This window comes from Nothoprocta perdicaria, unplaced genomic scaffold (genome assembly GCF_003342845.1).
Source record: "Nothoprocta perdicaria isolate Ctin4 unplaced genomic scaffold, notPer1 scaffold_21, whole genome shotgun sequence".
Taxonomy (NCBI): Eukaryota; Metazoa; Chordata; class Aves; order Tinamiformes; family Tinamidae; genus Nothoprocta; species Nothoprocta perdicaria.
This window is the reverse complement of record NW_020455316.1, coordinates 4,327,170-4,340,923: the sequence shown is the minus strand read 5'-3', so window position 1 is coordinate 4,340,923 and position 13,754 is coordinate 4,327,170. Positions and strand designations below refer to the sequence as shown.

The window sequence follows — 13,754 nt, the reverse complement described above, 5'->3', positions numbered from 1 at the left end:
GAAAAGTAGCCTGCAAGATTAAAGAAGAACGCAATCCCCTCACTTGATCCATGATTTTAAGTTTCTTAATTTTATTTAATAAAACCGGACAAGTATTTTTTCATAAAGTAAATATTAATGAACAAGAACTACCACTGAGCAGTTAGAAGTCTGAGTGAAAGACAGATTACATCTAAGATGGCATCTGTAACGTGGACATCATAAGAAACAAACTCTAACATAAACGGTTAAAACTAACGCTTATTCCACATAATCATGTGTGAATACAATAAATTTTTTCCTTTGAAATTTAATTTTCTTCAGCATTTAATTTTGTTGTGATTTTTTGGCAATTTAAACCAAAGGAAATTGCACTCTGCATTCCAAAAAGTAAAAAAGTTTCCTAAAATGAGTCTTGCTCCCAGTCTTTCTTTCAAATGTCCATCAATAATGTAAGTCTCTTTTACCTGCTATTCATATATTTTGTAATTCTAGACTGATCTTGGTTGTGCTCCTGGTGAAAGCAGGGGCAAGAAAAAAAAATCACTTATCAATATTTTGTTGAAATATGTATCATTCCTCCCAGATTTTGCAATATTTCATCAAAAAGATCAAATGTCACACATGCATAGATTAAAAAACAGGCAACAAAGTGAGCCAACTGAGCACTGAGTAATTCTTATTATTAATTCAGYATAAATATTTATGGAGATGCTTTTGATTCTTGTTATTCATTATTCAGTTTCCCTGAGAATCACAGAAAATGTCCTTTCCCTGCCTAACAGTTAAGAAATACCTAGTTTTACGTAAGCTCTATCTACCATCATCTTTTTGCAGTAATAAGCATATTGACAATATTAATGGAGGAAAAAAAAAAACATGGATACATCTCCAGTGAGCATGGAGAAAAAACAGGRAAAGGAACTTCAGAGAGATGGATGGTCTTGATGTGAAAAGCTTTGACACATTCCAGACATGGCGCAGGTCTGTCGCTAACCATGAACCTAATCTCAGCTGCACCATATATACAGTCAGATTAAAAAGCTCAGGACTGCACAAAGCTGGGGCAGCCTAGGCTTGGGCTTAACTTGCTGACCATGAACTGTATTTTTCAGAAGYCTGTGCAGAGCAGTGGACCTCATAGAGCTGGTAAGAGTTAGCAGCCCCGCAGTTAAGTGTGATCTTCACTTCTGTGAAGTTTATGAACAGTATCTCATGATAATGTAGGAAAGCTGGTACTGCAACAATAATATCAAAAATGATGCATATAAAAATCTCCAAAAGTCTTGACATGCAGAATACTGAAAAGCTATAGGAGAAATGGGAAAAATCAAGAAGGAACAGGATCTTATTAAGTAATGCAGACACTGATAAGCATATCTTCCTTAGTCTGTCTTCAGTGACCTAGTATGTTTCCTCATCTTACCAGAAATTTTTGATTGTTTATATTGATACTAGCTTTATGATTTACAGGTGAAAAGATAAGACTTGAAGTTGTAAAAAGAGAACTGTCCTCCTTAAAATATCTTCTGAAAAATATGAGGCTTCAGCAGAYCATCTAGAGATTTCTTCCTAAGTTTGCATTTGAATTAAGAACCAACTTTCGGCAGCTGTTAGTGATCRTTATACCACTTAATCTTCTTGTGAATGGGATACATATGACTTGATTAAATAYTAAGTCTGAAACACACACCTCTCCAGCGCCCTGGAATAACACTGTGTGATCTGATAACTTGTTCTTAGTGATACGCAGAGCTGCAAGAAGACCTGCGACAGCCACAGATGCAGTTCCTGAAACACAGAGTGAAGAAGACATTTTAATTAGCCTTGAAATATTTAAAAAGCATTAGGCATACACTTAAACAATTTCACATCATCTTTCAGATAAAAGATACCAACACTCAAGCTATTAAAAATATTTGTAAGTTTTGTTGTTTTGTTTTACTTTGTTTTTTTTTTTATGAAAAATAAGTGGAAATATCTTCAGAGTAACATTAAATAAGATATGATTGGTTGATTAATTCTACTTAAATTGATTGCTGCTGCAGTCAAACTATTACTAAGTATTCTAGTTAAGATCTTTTGTAGAAAGAAAGGATGGGACAGCCCAGACAAGTATTCTGAAGGACTCTAGCTACTCAAAATTAAGAATGACTTATTAAGAAATAAGTATCTGCACTGATCGTACTGAAGGTGACTGATTCTTGGGAGTTCTTGAAAGGAAAATCCTATAATAGGTATCACAATAAAAGCTGGCCTCTCATGTGGAGGATGTAAAGACCTACAGGGGAGCTGAGGCAGCTGAAGGAGCAGGACCAGGTTATTGGGGTGACAGATGATCCTACTGCACTGAAAACCACTCACAACTTCAATTCCTGCAAAAATGGAGGGAGGAGGAGGCAGGGAACCAACAACCTCTATGTAATTTAATGCCCTTTTATTAAAAATCCTAGTTTTTCAGTAAGCCTCATGGTACAGCATAAGAGTGTTTTAAGGAATGAGAAGTAGATTGTGCACAATAATGCTACTGCTATAGTCCATATTTCACTCAGCTGCTTTGGTAACAGTAATAAGCACTAGTACAACCTTTTGGTTGGGAAAAAGGAAAAGACAAATTGAAATATAGAAACTTGCTGTATTTTGGTTCCTTAGCATCTTTCTTCCTGGTCACCAGCTTCAGGTAACATTCAGGTAACAGGCTTACATTTTTCACAAACTATCATCACTAAAGCCCAAGCACAGTGTGGGCAAAATTACAAATTCCTTGTTCCTGCAAGGAATACAGATGTATTAAGTACAGAAAAAGAAAAAAAGAAAAAAAGAAAAAAAAGAAAAAAAGAAAAAAAGAAAAAAGAAAAAAGAAAAAAGAGTATTAGCTATCAGCAAGTTATCAGCAAGCCACAGAACCTATAAAGGCATCCTGCTGTATCAGGAGGGGATGTGCCAGCAGAAACACTTTGCTAAAGGTGTCTTTTAGAGGAGATTCTGAAGAACAATAGCAGCCAGCATTGATTTCATCAGTAGTGGAAAAAAAAACGTATCACTCACACAGGATAAATAACTGAGAAGTAAAAACTGGTTTCAATTGACAATGTATGATGCCCACCTAATGTGGGACACGTTGATAGGCAGGGGGATGAGCAAGGGCTCCCTGCACCGTGCAGGGAGCGGGAACCGAGTCCTCCCCCTGACCAAGGACACGGACTGGCGGTGACTGGGACACGGACACAGGCTGCAGTGACTTCGAGGAGCTGCTGGTAGCTTAGAGGGAGGGGATCTGCTGCCTCCTTGGGCTCCGAGTGCCACAGCACTAACCAAAGCTGTCTACAAGCCAACCAGTTGCTTGGGAGGTGAAGAGCCAAACGGCTACTGACCTTCTGTTCAGAAAAGTGTGCAGTAGATAACCCTGAATGAGGCACATTTGCTCTTTACAGGCCTGCTTTTCCACAAGCAAAGCAACTTTTAAAGCTCAGACAGCAGGAACGTCTATATTGTGCTCAACGAGATGTTCAGAACATACATTTATAAGGGAGGCACCTGGAGCACATAAGCTTCACATGCAGCTAAGAAATAAAAGAATACAAGTAGCAGGAAACACGTAGTGTTTTGAACTTAGACCATCTTTATCCTCTTGGCACACAGGCCTGCTCAAAGCAGAGGTCYACTCTTAACGTATTGGCATCACTGACTAAAGCTGTTCCAGGCTCTTGCAGATCGGATGCTCTGCTATCAGGACAGAGGAAAAAACTGTAGGGAAGAGGCATCCAAATCCCTTAGAAGCTACTGCTTTAGGAATCATCTTTTTTCARGTAATCCAGGAGGAGCTGATTTGGTGCTTCTGCAGGAAAGTTCAGCCATTCTGGATCTTGTTCTTCTTTGCAAATTGSCAAGTTTAAGATTCTAGCTGTGAAACTGGCCTGAAGAGCAGGGCTTTGGTATCCCCACACCTCCAGGTACAGCAAATCTGTGACGGCTGAGGCAGGGCTCCTTTAGGATTATAATGCCAAAGAACTGGAATCTAACTGGAGTTAAGCGGGCTGATTTTTAGGAGTGGACTCCATTTATTAAAGCTCTTGAAACCTTCTTGAATTTCTCGGCAAATCAAAAAGACAGAGTAGAAAGAAACAGGGATCAAAAGCTAGAAGCAAGAAGCTCAACAATTTTCAGACTAAGGGTTGTTAAAAATAGGCATGCAAAACTGAGCTAATAAATGATGTCACTTAGGAGTTTCCTTAAAATTCCAACACTTGAGACTCCTGGAATCCAGCCATGCCAATGACGACCAGTCTGTTCCCAGGAGGATACTCTCCATCCTTTGAGATACCACACACACACGCCAGGGAGATGCTCCCATTGGAAGTTGTGGGCACCACCACCTCATGGCAAATACACAGCATATACGAGCACATACGGATGAACTGATTTTGTAATGGATTTTGCTTGCCAAAAAATACCATCAYCTGATCAAACTGGAGCCTGAAAGCCATGAGAAGGGAAGCTTATTCCTTAAAAGTTGCTTAAGAACATGGCAATCGTGCTGTGGAAAAGATATTATGCATCTTTCCAGTCATTGTACACACATGCTGCTGTTTTAAAATACATGAGGCATATTTTCTACAAATCTAAAGCTCATCAAGATCCTTAAACGTGCCTCAAGGACTCCACAAAATCATCTGCTTAAAKGCATCAATTGGGTGTTGAAAGTTGGGCTTAAATAGGCTGTTTATACATAGGATCTGCCGAGTTTGATGAATTATTATGTTTTATAATAAAATGTAMCCCTTTCTAAAATTTAAGAATACATTTTAAAGTTAGAAAGTCCCTCATAAATTTACCTTTTAAAGTAGATCTACCTGAACAGTTCAAAAACAGGTGACAGAAGAACTTAAGGAAAGAGTTTGTTGCATGCTTTTGATTAAGAGCTTTCCTTTCTGTCACTGGACTTAGCCCACTGGATGTTTCGACCATATGAGGTTGTCATTTTCAGTCTTTTTATTTCTCGCGCAGAGAGGTGAGATCATCTACTCTCTACTCATCTCATCTCTAAGTAGAAGAGGTTCCTCCGAGCCGCGGCTCCAGGAACAACGACCGTCCGGCTGAGGCACTTCCACACTTCAATATCCCCGCTAGCTTCTTCCTTTCCCAGATGAAATGAAGTCTTGCTCCAGCAAATGCCAAATTGGCAATGGCCAAAAATGAAGAAATCAAGATGTGAGGCTGCGTTCTAAATATCCCTTGGTTCTCCCCCAACCAATCCTCACAGCCCTCAGCAAAATCCCATCTTTGGATGCCAAATGCTTTCTTCTATTTCATGTTACCCAGCTGTGTTTGCAGGAGAGGAGGATGTAGCCTGCACTRCATGTCTGATTCCTCACTCCGCCGACCTGGTCTCCTGAAAAAGAAAACCATCTCCAAAGGCAACATTCCAAGGCCGCTTCCCAGCTTTTGAAGCCCACTCCATCTGCTGGGAGCTGCACAAGGCTGCAGCTACAGCAGCCCCTGCCATCCTCAGAGGAGATGGTGGGAGCTGTGGAAGCTGCCCTGCAAGATGGGACCTCCAAAGCTTCATACACACGTGGTCCCACTGCAAAAACTGGATTTATCATGACCGGGAATGCTGGGCACCTACCTATCCTCATGGGACTGAAGCACTGCTGCCCACCACGTTATGCACCACATTATGCCCATCATTAGCCATTAGCAGTTGCACTACCTGTACCTGCTGCTTCAGCAAATTCTATTATGATAAATCTTGCATTTTAAGGAGAAAAAACAGAGAAACAAAAAGGTTTTGCTCTGTTTGCAGATGGGGATGTGGATGGGGATTCACAACTGAGGTTATAGGAGGAACGCATAAAGGCTTTAAACATTGCATTTCTTACAAACCATGCTCCAAACTGCTCTAAATTGCTCTAAACCCAGCATTTTAAAAGTCCATCTGCTCGACTGAGCCGTTTGTCTGTGCCAGCCTAACCRCCCGGCTCTGTGGGGCTGCTGTGCGGCCGGCCCCATTTCCCCCGCACGGCACGAGCAGCCTGAATAGCCCGTCTGTTTACCCAGAACTGCCCTCACCAACGGCAGGACACGGAATTTCCCTGGGAATGCTGACTCCAGCTTTTGGGAGGAATCAAAATGCAATCCCCAGCGAGCTGTTGGGTCCCGTAAACGGTAAAGAGCAGAGGCGGCTTTTCCCATGGCCATCGTGACAAGGAGGAGAGCAGGAGCTCTCCCTCTCCCTGCCTCCCCACCAGGGCACAGGTTAAATCTGCTGCGTGCCGAAGAAAATRCAGCAGCTCCAGCGATGTTATTTTGGAAACCGCCTCAATTTTCCTCCCCCAAACTCAAGAATCACAAGCTTAAGAAAGGAGGATATTTTTGTAAAGAAGTGCTAGATGCTCTGCAAACAAACACTGGTTTCCTAGGATGATGAATCCTTCTGCAAAATCTGGAAAAAAAATGATTTTAGATGTGAAATTTCAAAGAGCGCTCTTCATTATCGAGACTTTGTCTGTTGTCCAAGTTTCTTTAGCCCTCCTTGTTTCCATAAATGACACAATCAAGCCCCAATATGTCACAGGAAATCCTAGAGGCCCAGGCCTTTCTTGGGTTGGTATGTGAAGCTCTCTGGAGCTCAGCATCTGCCAGCGCTCCGGCCCTGAAATATTTGCCTATTATTTAAAGTTAATAATAATAATAAAGTTAATAATAATAATAAAGTTAATAATAATAATAAAGTTAATAATAATAATAAAGTTAATAATAATAAAGTTAATAATAATAATAATAATTTGTAATAATACTCTCTGAAGAGAGGGGACCTCCCGCTCCTTGGCCTCATCTGCCTTGCCGAGCTCCTCGTGCACGGAACCAAATGCAGGCCTGGCCGGCAGCAGAGGGGAGGGAATTTTCCGGCAAAGCCAAGATTGGGCCTTCTTCAAGGACCAGCCCTTGGTGCGTTTGCACTGGGCTGAGCTTTAGCACGTTGCATGTTTAGCATGTCACATACCGTGTTTAAACTCGACTGCATTTGCAGCTATTTCTTTCATGAAGTGCAGGGAAGTGGCAGCTCAGCTGTGGTGAGATGGAGGGTTGAATGGGTTTCTTGATTTTGGATGATGATTTTTTGCCCCAAACGGAGGCTCTCTCAGGCCACRACATCCTTCCCAGTGGGACTGACACTGGAAAAGTGTTTCCTGCCCTTTAGGGGGCTGGGTTTTGGCAATCCACATGCATATTTACTGCATAACAAAAGYTATCATTGATACAGAAAGTCAGCCACGAGGAGGAAACATGAAGAGGAGAATGCAGGGGAAAGGGCACCAAAGGGCCCACAAAAGTGCATAAAGGCTACAGGGGGGCATTCACTTGAAAACACACATTTTCCTGAAAATTTACCACCAAGAAATCCCATTAGGCAGGTGATATCATGCACATACTGGAAGAAAAATATTCTGCAGGTAATCTTAGATTAAATGTCTTGGATTTTTTTTCCTTTTTTTAAGTTATAACRAAAATCTGCTTCATTTCATGATATGGAAGAGGTTTTCTGTAGTCCATTTAGTATCAGAACTGGAGGTATAAGATATCAAATATTTGACATTTGAAATACCACAATGTGAGCTACTACGTATCATTGAACATCTCATTGCCCAAACTCTTGGTCAGAGAATGAAGTGGAAAAAACCTCCATCATCTTAAACAATAATAATAAAAAAAATTGATTTCAAGAATTGGAATTTCCAGATACACTTTGTATCACTTCCAAAGTGATGTAACACTTCCAAAGTTAAAAAGAATTAAGTGCTAAAAAGTTTATCATAGGGACATTCTGATTTCTAAKAATTACTCTGATTTCAAATTAACACGGTCACAACATAATTTTCAGCTAGTTGTCCTGGTTATTCACATGGTACAGTCTGCTAAACGTTTAGCCTATATTTTAATCCAAAACACATGTGGAAGATGGAATGATAGTCTTAAATTGCCTGGGCTCACTGTTCTTCCTCAGGTCTGTTTCTGTAATAAAATTTTGCTGCAATTAAACTGCCCGGCCGTTGCAAACAAGTGACATCTAAAGTCACGCCGGATACTCAAGTTATTTATTTAGAGCGACGGCACTGGGTTGGAATTTGTTTCTGTTGGCTTCGCCACGCGGGTTCTGTGCCCGTAACGGGGGAAAGCTGCATCCGTGGGCACGGAGAGGCAGAGCTATAATGCTCACATAAAAACCTGCAGAATTGTACTGCATATATGGGAGCAGTGTTAATATATTGGCTTACACCGCTGAAGTTTGTCATTTTCCATTGGGACATTTTGAGCAAGTAAGGGCAATTTTGGCTGTGCATCTAAAACTTCTTTAACTTCTCTTATGAGCTTTGTGCAGCACCAGACCCTGCAAGGGAATGCAACAGATTCATTTCTCCGAGGGGATTTTCAGCTTCCCAAATCATGGATTTCTCCCAGCCCCATCTCCCTCCAGGGAGGCCCATAGAGGCCGGGGCATCTCCCCGTCACTGCACGGCTCCGTTTCGTGGCACGATCCCCATTCATTTCCCAGGGTTGCTCCATGCCAAGGTAGGACTGTCAGAGGGGTAAAAAGCATGTCACTTCTTTAAGAAAACCCCAATACTCTCCTTATGCCCCCCACCCTAGATATAGTGAGGACAAACAAAACTTTATCAACGTATTTTAGTCCACCCATTTCTGCATGTCTCAGAGGTTGGCATTACAATATTAATATCTTTTCCACATAGGAAATTRCCATCAAAAATAATCTGATGTTGGAAAATGCTGCCCAACAGTTAGAAAGAACCAGATATAGGCATTTGTTTGGAACCCAAGGCCTCCACTGAGCTTCGTTTCCGAAAATCATATTCTCTGTGTTCCAGAGAAAAACCCTGAARCAAAGTGCCCTTTCCTCAGAACAGAAACAAGTAAGAATCCAAGAAAAAAAAAAAGTGAATACTTTCTCCCTAAGGCAACATTATTGCTATTGAGATCTTAAAGTTATTTCAAAAATATAAAYATGTGAAAATGCTCATAATCACAGAGGGGGTAAAAGCCACCACTCATCCTCCAAAAAATAAGAAGGTTTAAGAATGATAAAAGAGAAGGATTTTCATTATTCATTATTATAGGCTCAAATTTCTCTCTGCCTTGCTGCCAGCTCTTGGAGCACCGAAATGATGCCGGGCTGTCGATGGGGATATGACACAAATGGAAGGGAGCAGAGTACCTGCTTCAGCAGGGAACCACCTGAAAGTCCCAGGCATCAGTTATGAAAATACCAGCAGACCCCCAGTCAGAAATTCGACTGCAGAAGCAGCATCAATTGTGGCTGCACTTTCAAGGAAGACCGATAGCTGCTGATGGGGCCAAAAGCCAGACATTACCATAGGTGTGAATGTGGAGACAGCTCTTTCTTTGGGAAAACTTAGGAAAAAAGTAGCAGCTACAAAATGCACCTGGAGTAACACTGAAGACTTTCCCAGCTTAGTGGTGCAATATTCCATATACTTTTGCAGGGAAAGCCTCACTTCTGTTTATTTAAAACTGCATTCTAGTCGCTCCTCTCAATGACTGAGAGTGCAGATCTCTGCCCTRTTAGGAAAGAGAAATTCCCTTTGGAATGTGGGTCTCCAAACAGTCCGAGACATTTCCAGAGGCTGCCTGGTCTGCTGCATTTGCACTGACCTGCTGGAGCCAGGGCTACACACGAGCCCTGCAGGGAAGAAAGCGCCACGCTCCTCACAAAGAGAAACGACATTTTATAATTAGCTTATTTTCCATCTGGGAATTTGCCTTCCCCAATCTGCCTCAGATGCAGGAATAAACCTCAGCTAGGCTCACAACAAAACCAGAGCTCATGAACCTCACAAAATGCCTCGCTTTGCAGGGATAATGGCTGTTTGTACCAGGGAGCTTGCACGGGTCCCCAACATGTCTCCCACAGCAAGTCCCAAGCACGACTTTTTAAAATGCCCTTGGGAAAACCCGYGCTCTTAATGCTCACAGGGTCTCTGCAAGCCATTCAGCACGAGRGCAGCCACACTCCCGTGGCTGATACCGTCAGGGCACACGGTCTCCACCACCTACATAAATGCAGGGGCAAGAGGCAGCTGAGCACAAGGGCCTTGGTTGCCCTCTCCAGCTCTTCTGAGCTCAGCCTCCTTGCAAGGAAACAAGCCAGGCTCCTCATTATCTACGGAAAGCTACTTCCCACTCCTCTCCTCCATAAAAAATAAGGAAAAAAGGCACTCCGGGAGCAGCCTCAGCTGTTTCTAGTCTATTCATCTCTTCTTCCTTGGGAGCGAAGGGAGTGTTGCCCATGCAGGCTATGCCCTGGGGGCACCCCCGCCTCCTTGCAGACCCGGACAAATTCCCAAAGGCACCGCAGAGCACGAGGCTCTTCCTGCTGCTGCCAACTTGCCTCTTGCTGGATCTTTTCTGTATGCCAGCTGCCACAAATGATTCAGATGGGAAAGCAGAGTCAAAGGGATAATTTCCTTCTAAAATTAAATGCAGCCCTGAAACTTCAACAGAAATTAGAGGATTAACTGAGCTTTCAGTTTAGGAACTGAAATAAAGCTTGACATTTACCAAGGAAGCTCAGAAGCACAGAGAAACTGCAGAGCAGTTGTCACTGTAGTGGCAAAGAAAACAGGGAAGCACAGTGCRGGCTTGAGCTCTGACATTTGAATGAAGATCTTAAGTTATAATTTATATGAGAATTTCTATATTCACACATCCAGCAGAGAGACTGAGACCAATTTTTCTGACTTGCAAGCGTCGCGATAGAAGAAAGAGAAGGTGTCACCTTGAATGTCATCGTTGAAAGTGCAGTAYTTGTTACGGTATTTGGTCAGCAGGCGGAAGGCATTGGCATTAGCAAAGTCCTCAAACTGAATAAGGCAGTTCATGCTGTACCTGGAAGCACAAAACATGGTATGTTTACAATAAAATAACACACAACTGTACACCAAAACCTTACTGGCCTTTGCAGTCACTCTCTTCTGTGAAAAACACATTTCTGTSTTTTTACTTTCATATAAATTCACTAAAAAGCATAATGCAAGATGCTAATATGCTGTACTGGGCTCTAAGTTAAGAATAAARGATTGGAGAAGAGGCCTTCATCACAACAAAAGTCTTCGCCAAGCAATCAGTTACAAGCTGTAAAACTCTGACTTGCTTAGAATCAATGTTAGCAATTGATTCAATGTTGTTCATCCACCTCCTTCTGTAATATTGCAAGCTRGTGTGTCCTATAAAATGTTGATATCTTTTGTAAATACTGTAGTTTGAAAATATAAAGTGCAGATCACAGAATCACGGAGTCACAGAATGGTTGAGGTTGGAAGGGACCTCTAGAGATCATCTGGTCCAACCCCCTGCTCCAGCAGAGACAACAACTTGGATAAGGAACCGTGCCCCCCTGCACACCAAGGCCGTGCTACCAGGGAGCAAACTGCAGGATTTTTCCAGTTTAGTCCCGTGTCTATGGTTACTTCAACAGGCATCAGGCACCTCAAACACATCTAAAATCATCTAAGTCAGAAATACAGAAGTATGAAGGGAAAAAAAAAAAAAAAAAAAGCTATGGAACTTCAGATTCCTGGCACTAGGCTCTTAATTCCTCCTCTCCTAATATATCAATACTTAGCAAATAAGAAATGAACCTGATGCACTAATAAGGTTACTCCTAAAAGGAGAGTTAAGTATAAGCAATTTAATATTCCTGCTATGCATCCTGAAGTCCTTTAAAGCATTTCTTAAYGTTTTCTCTGCACTTCTTGCTCCATATCCCCATATGGCATTTTAAAACGCTTGCTTAAAAATATCACAGACGTTTCTAGACTAGGTAAAGACTGAATTCAAGCTCTGGACACGTCGGCAACAGAATACTGGCATACTGCCAATCTCATACAGAAAAATATTGACCTCCCAAAAGCTGAAAATTTAAGGTCGATACTAAAACTTCCTACATCTATTTGAATGTGGAAATACGCACATGAAGAATATTCCCCATCATGAATTAACAGTACAAGAAAAGTTAAGTGCTTTAAAATGAATATAAGCAAGCTGGGCAGGCTAAAAATCCATATGATGGTAATACACGAGTGTTGCTATAAAAACTTTCTACCTAAAGGGACTAATAGGGCACGATCTCAAAAGCACATGGCCTATTTGAGCTACAGGGGTTCATCTGTTAACAGTGCAAGGCCAACGGATACAGTCAAGCAATTCCCATCTCATCCAGAAAAGCAACACATATGAACACTGGGCAATTCCCTATAAATACTCAACTGTGGTGTTCATCACAGCTTTTCTTTAAACCATACGTAAACCATAAAAAAGGCACACAAAATCCCGCGACTAACTTAATTTCCATGGAAATTACATATTTACAGCTTTAGTACAATTAGCCAAAACCACCAGGACTCCACTGGCAGGAATGGAAATCCCTGCCGAAAATAAGCATACCTTCAGGTTTTGTGGAAAAATCTGGACTTCTTCAGCAGCAGAACGGCAGAGAACCGTGTAAAAGAGAATTTGGCTGGTCGGTAATTCAGCACAGTAAATCACAACCGAGCTCAAATGGGAAAAGAGATTGGAGCTACTTTTTAATAATTAATTTAGATTTCTAACCTGATTTACTATCTGACTTGAATTTCTGTGATTCCACAAGGATCCAGGAGCTGACAGTTGGCTAATAAATTGAAACTAATGAGATTAACACTCTGGAATCCTGGAACTTGGTTACGAGAGTTTTTGATGTCATTAAGCCAACGTCTGTTACTTTATTTTGCCATATATAATGTTCCATTTTCTCATCTGTGCTTGATATTTCCCAATTTCTTATCCCATGACTTCTGTCTGTAGCCACCCTGGGAATTATATTAAATCAATATCACAGAATCACAGAATGGTTAAAGTTGGTTCTTTATTGCTTGCCCATCTGAAGTTATCAAATCCTTGGGAAGGGACTTGATGTTATCCCTTCCCAAAGAGCAGACAGCCTTCAAAGACATGACAATCTTAGGATCTTTCATCAATGCTCCAGACAGACTCAGACTTCCCTTCACTGAAGAGAATAGATTCCCTTCACTGGATTTCCTCTGGGGACACGACGTGGCTCAAGGTCTAGAAGCAAACAACTGAGATCCGCTACAAGGGGTATCAACAGTTTTTCAAATCCTGTTAAATCCTTGTGGTTGACGGCTACCTGGTACCTGTTAAAGGCAAAGAGCCTGCAGCTGAGCACCTGCAGCTCCAGGCAGGACAAGAAAGGCATTGCAGAACTTGAGGGTGACACATCCCATACTAGATATCCACGTGCTCTCAGAGGTGTGTGTAGCTGCTCTCACGCTGACAATACCTTCACCCTGCTACATCAGCTCTACAGTACTCCCTCCTCCTGAAACGTGTGGTGCTGCAGAAGGGGCCGGCATTTGGTAGAGCTCTCCCAAGCATCCACCTTGAACTTCACTAGATGCAGTACTGGAGGTGACCTATATTCTCCTCCCAAAATTCAATCAATTAACCAAACAATGAGCTTCCAAACARTTCAGTTACGTTCAAATTCAGTTACTAGCCAAACTGCCAGAGCGCACCACTGCCCTGCACCTCGGTCACTCCAAAGAGTCTTCTTGTGCTGTTCTTGGAAGGGGCAAACATTCACGCCCTTCCTCCTAGCGAGACCCAACTACTACTACTGATTCAAAAGGCTGTGTAGAATAATCTCATTTTCATTCTTAAAAGTCAGCTCTCAATAA

General features: G+C 41.8%; 1 protein-coding gene across 1 annotated transcript in view; it reads right to left on the bottom strand.

Moving 5' to 3' along the window:
- ME1 (malic enzyme 1) overlaps positions 1 to 13,754 on the bottom strand; it is a 159,973-nt gene that overhangs the window by 20,315 nt on the left and 125,904 nt on the right. The window contains exons 7-8 of the mRNA XM_026038409.1: positions 10,796 to 10,905; positions 1,673 to 1,770 (exon numbers count right to left, since the gene is read on the bottom strand). Coding sequence (XP_025894194.1) covers positions 1,673 to 1,770; positions 10,796 to 10,905 — 208 coding nt within the window. The remainder of the gene's footprint in view (positions 1 to 1,672; positions 1,771 to 10,795; positions 10,906 to 13,754) is intronic.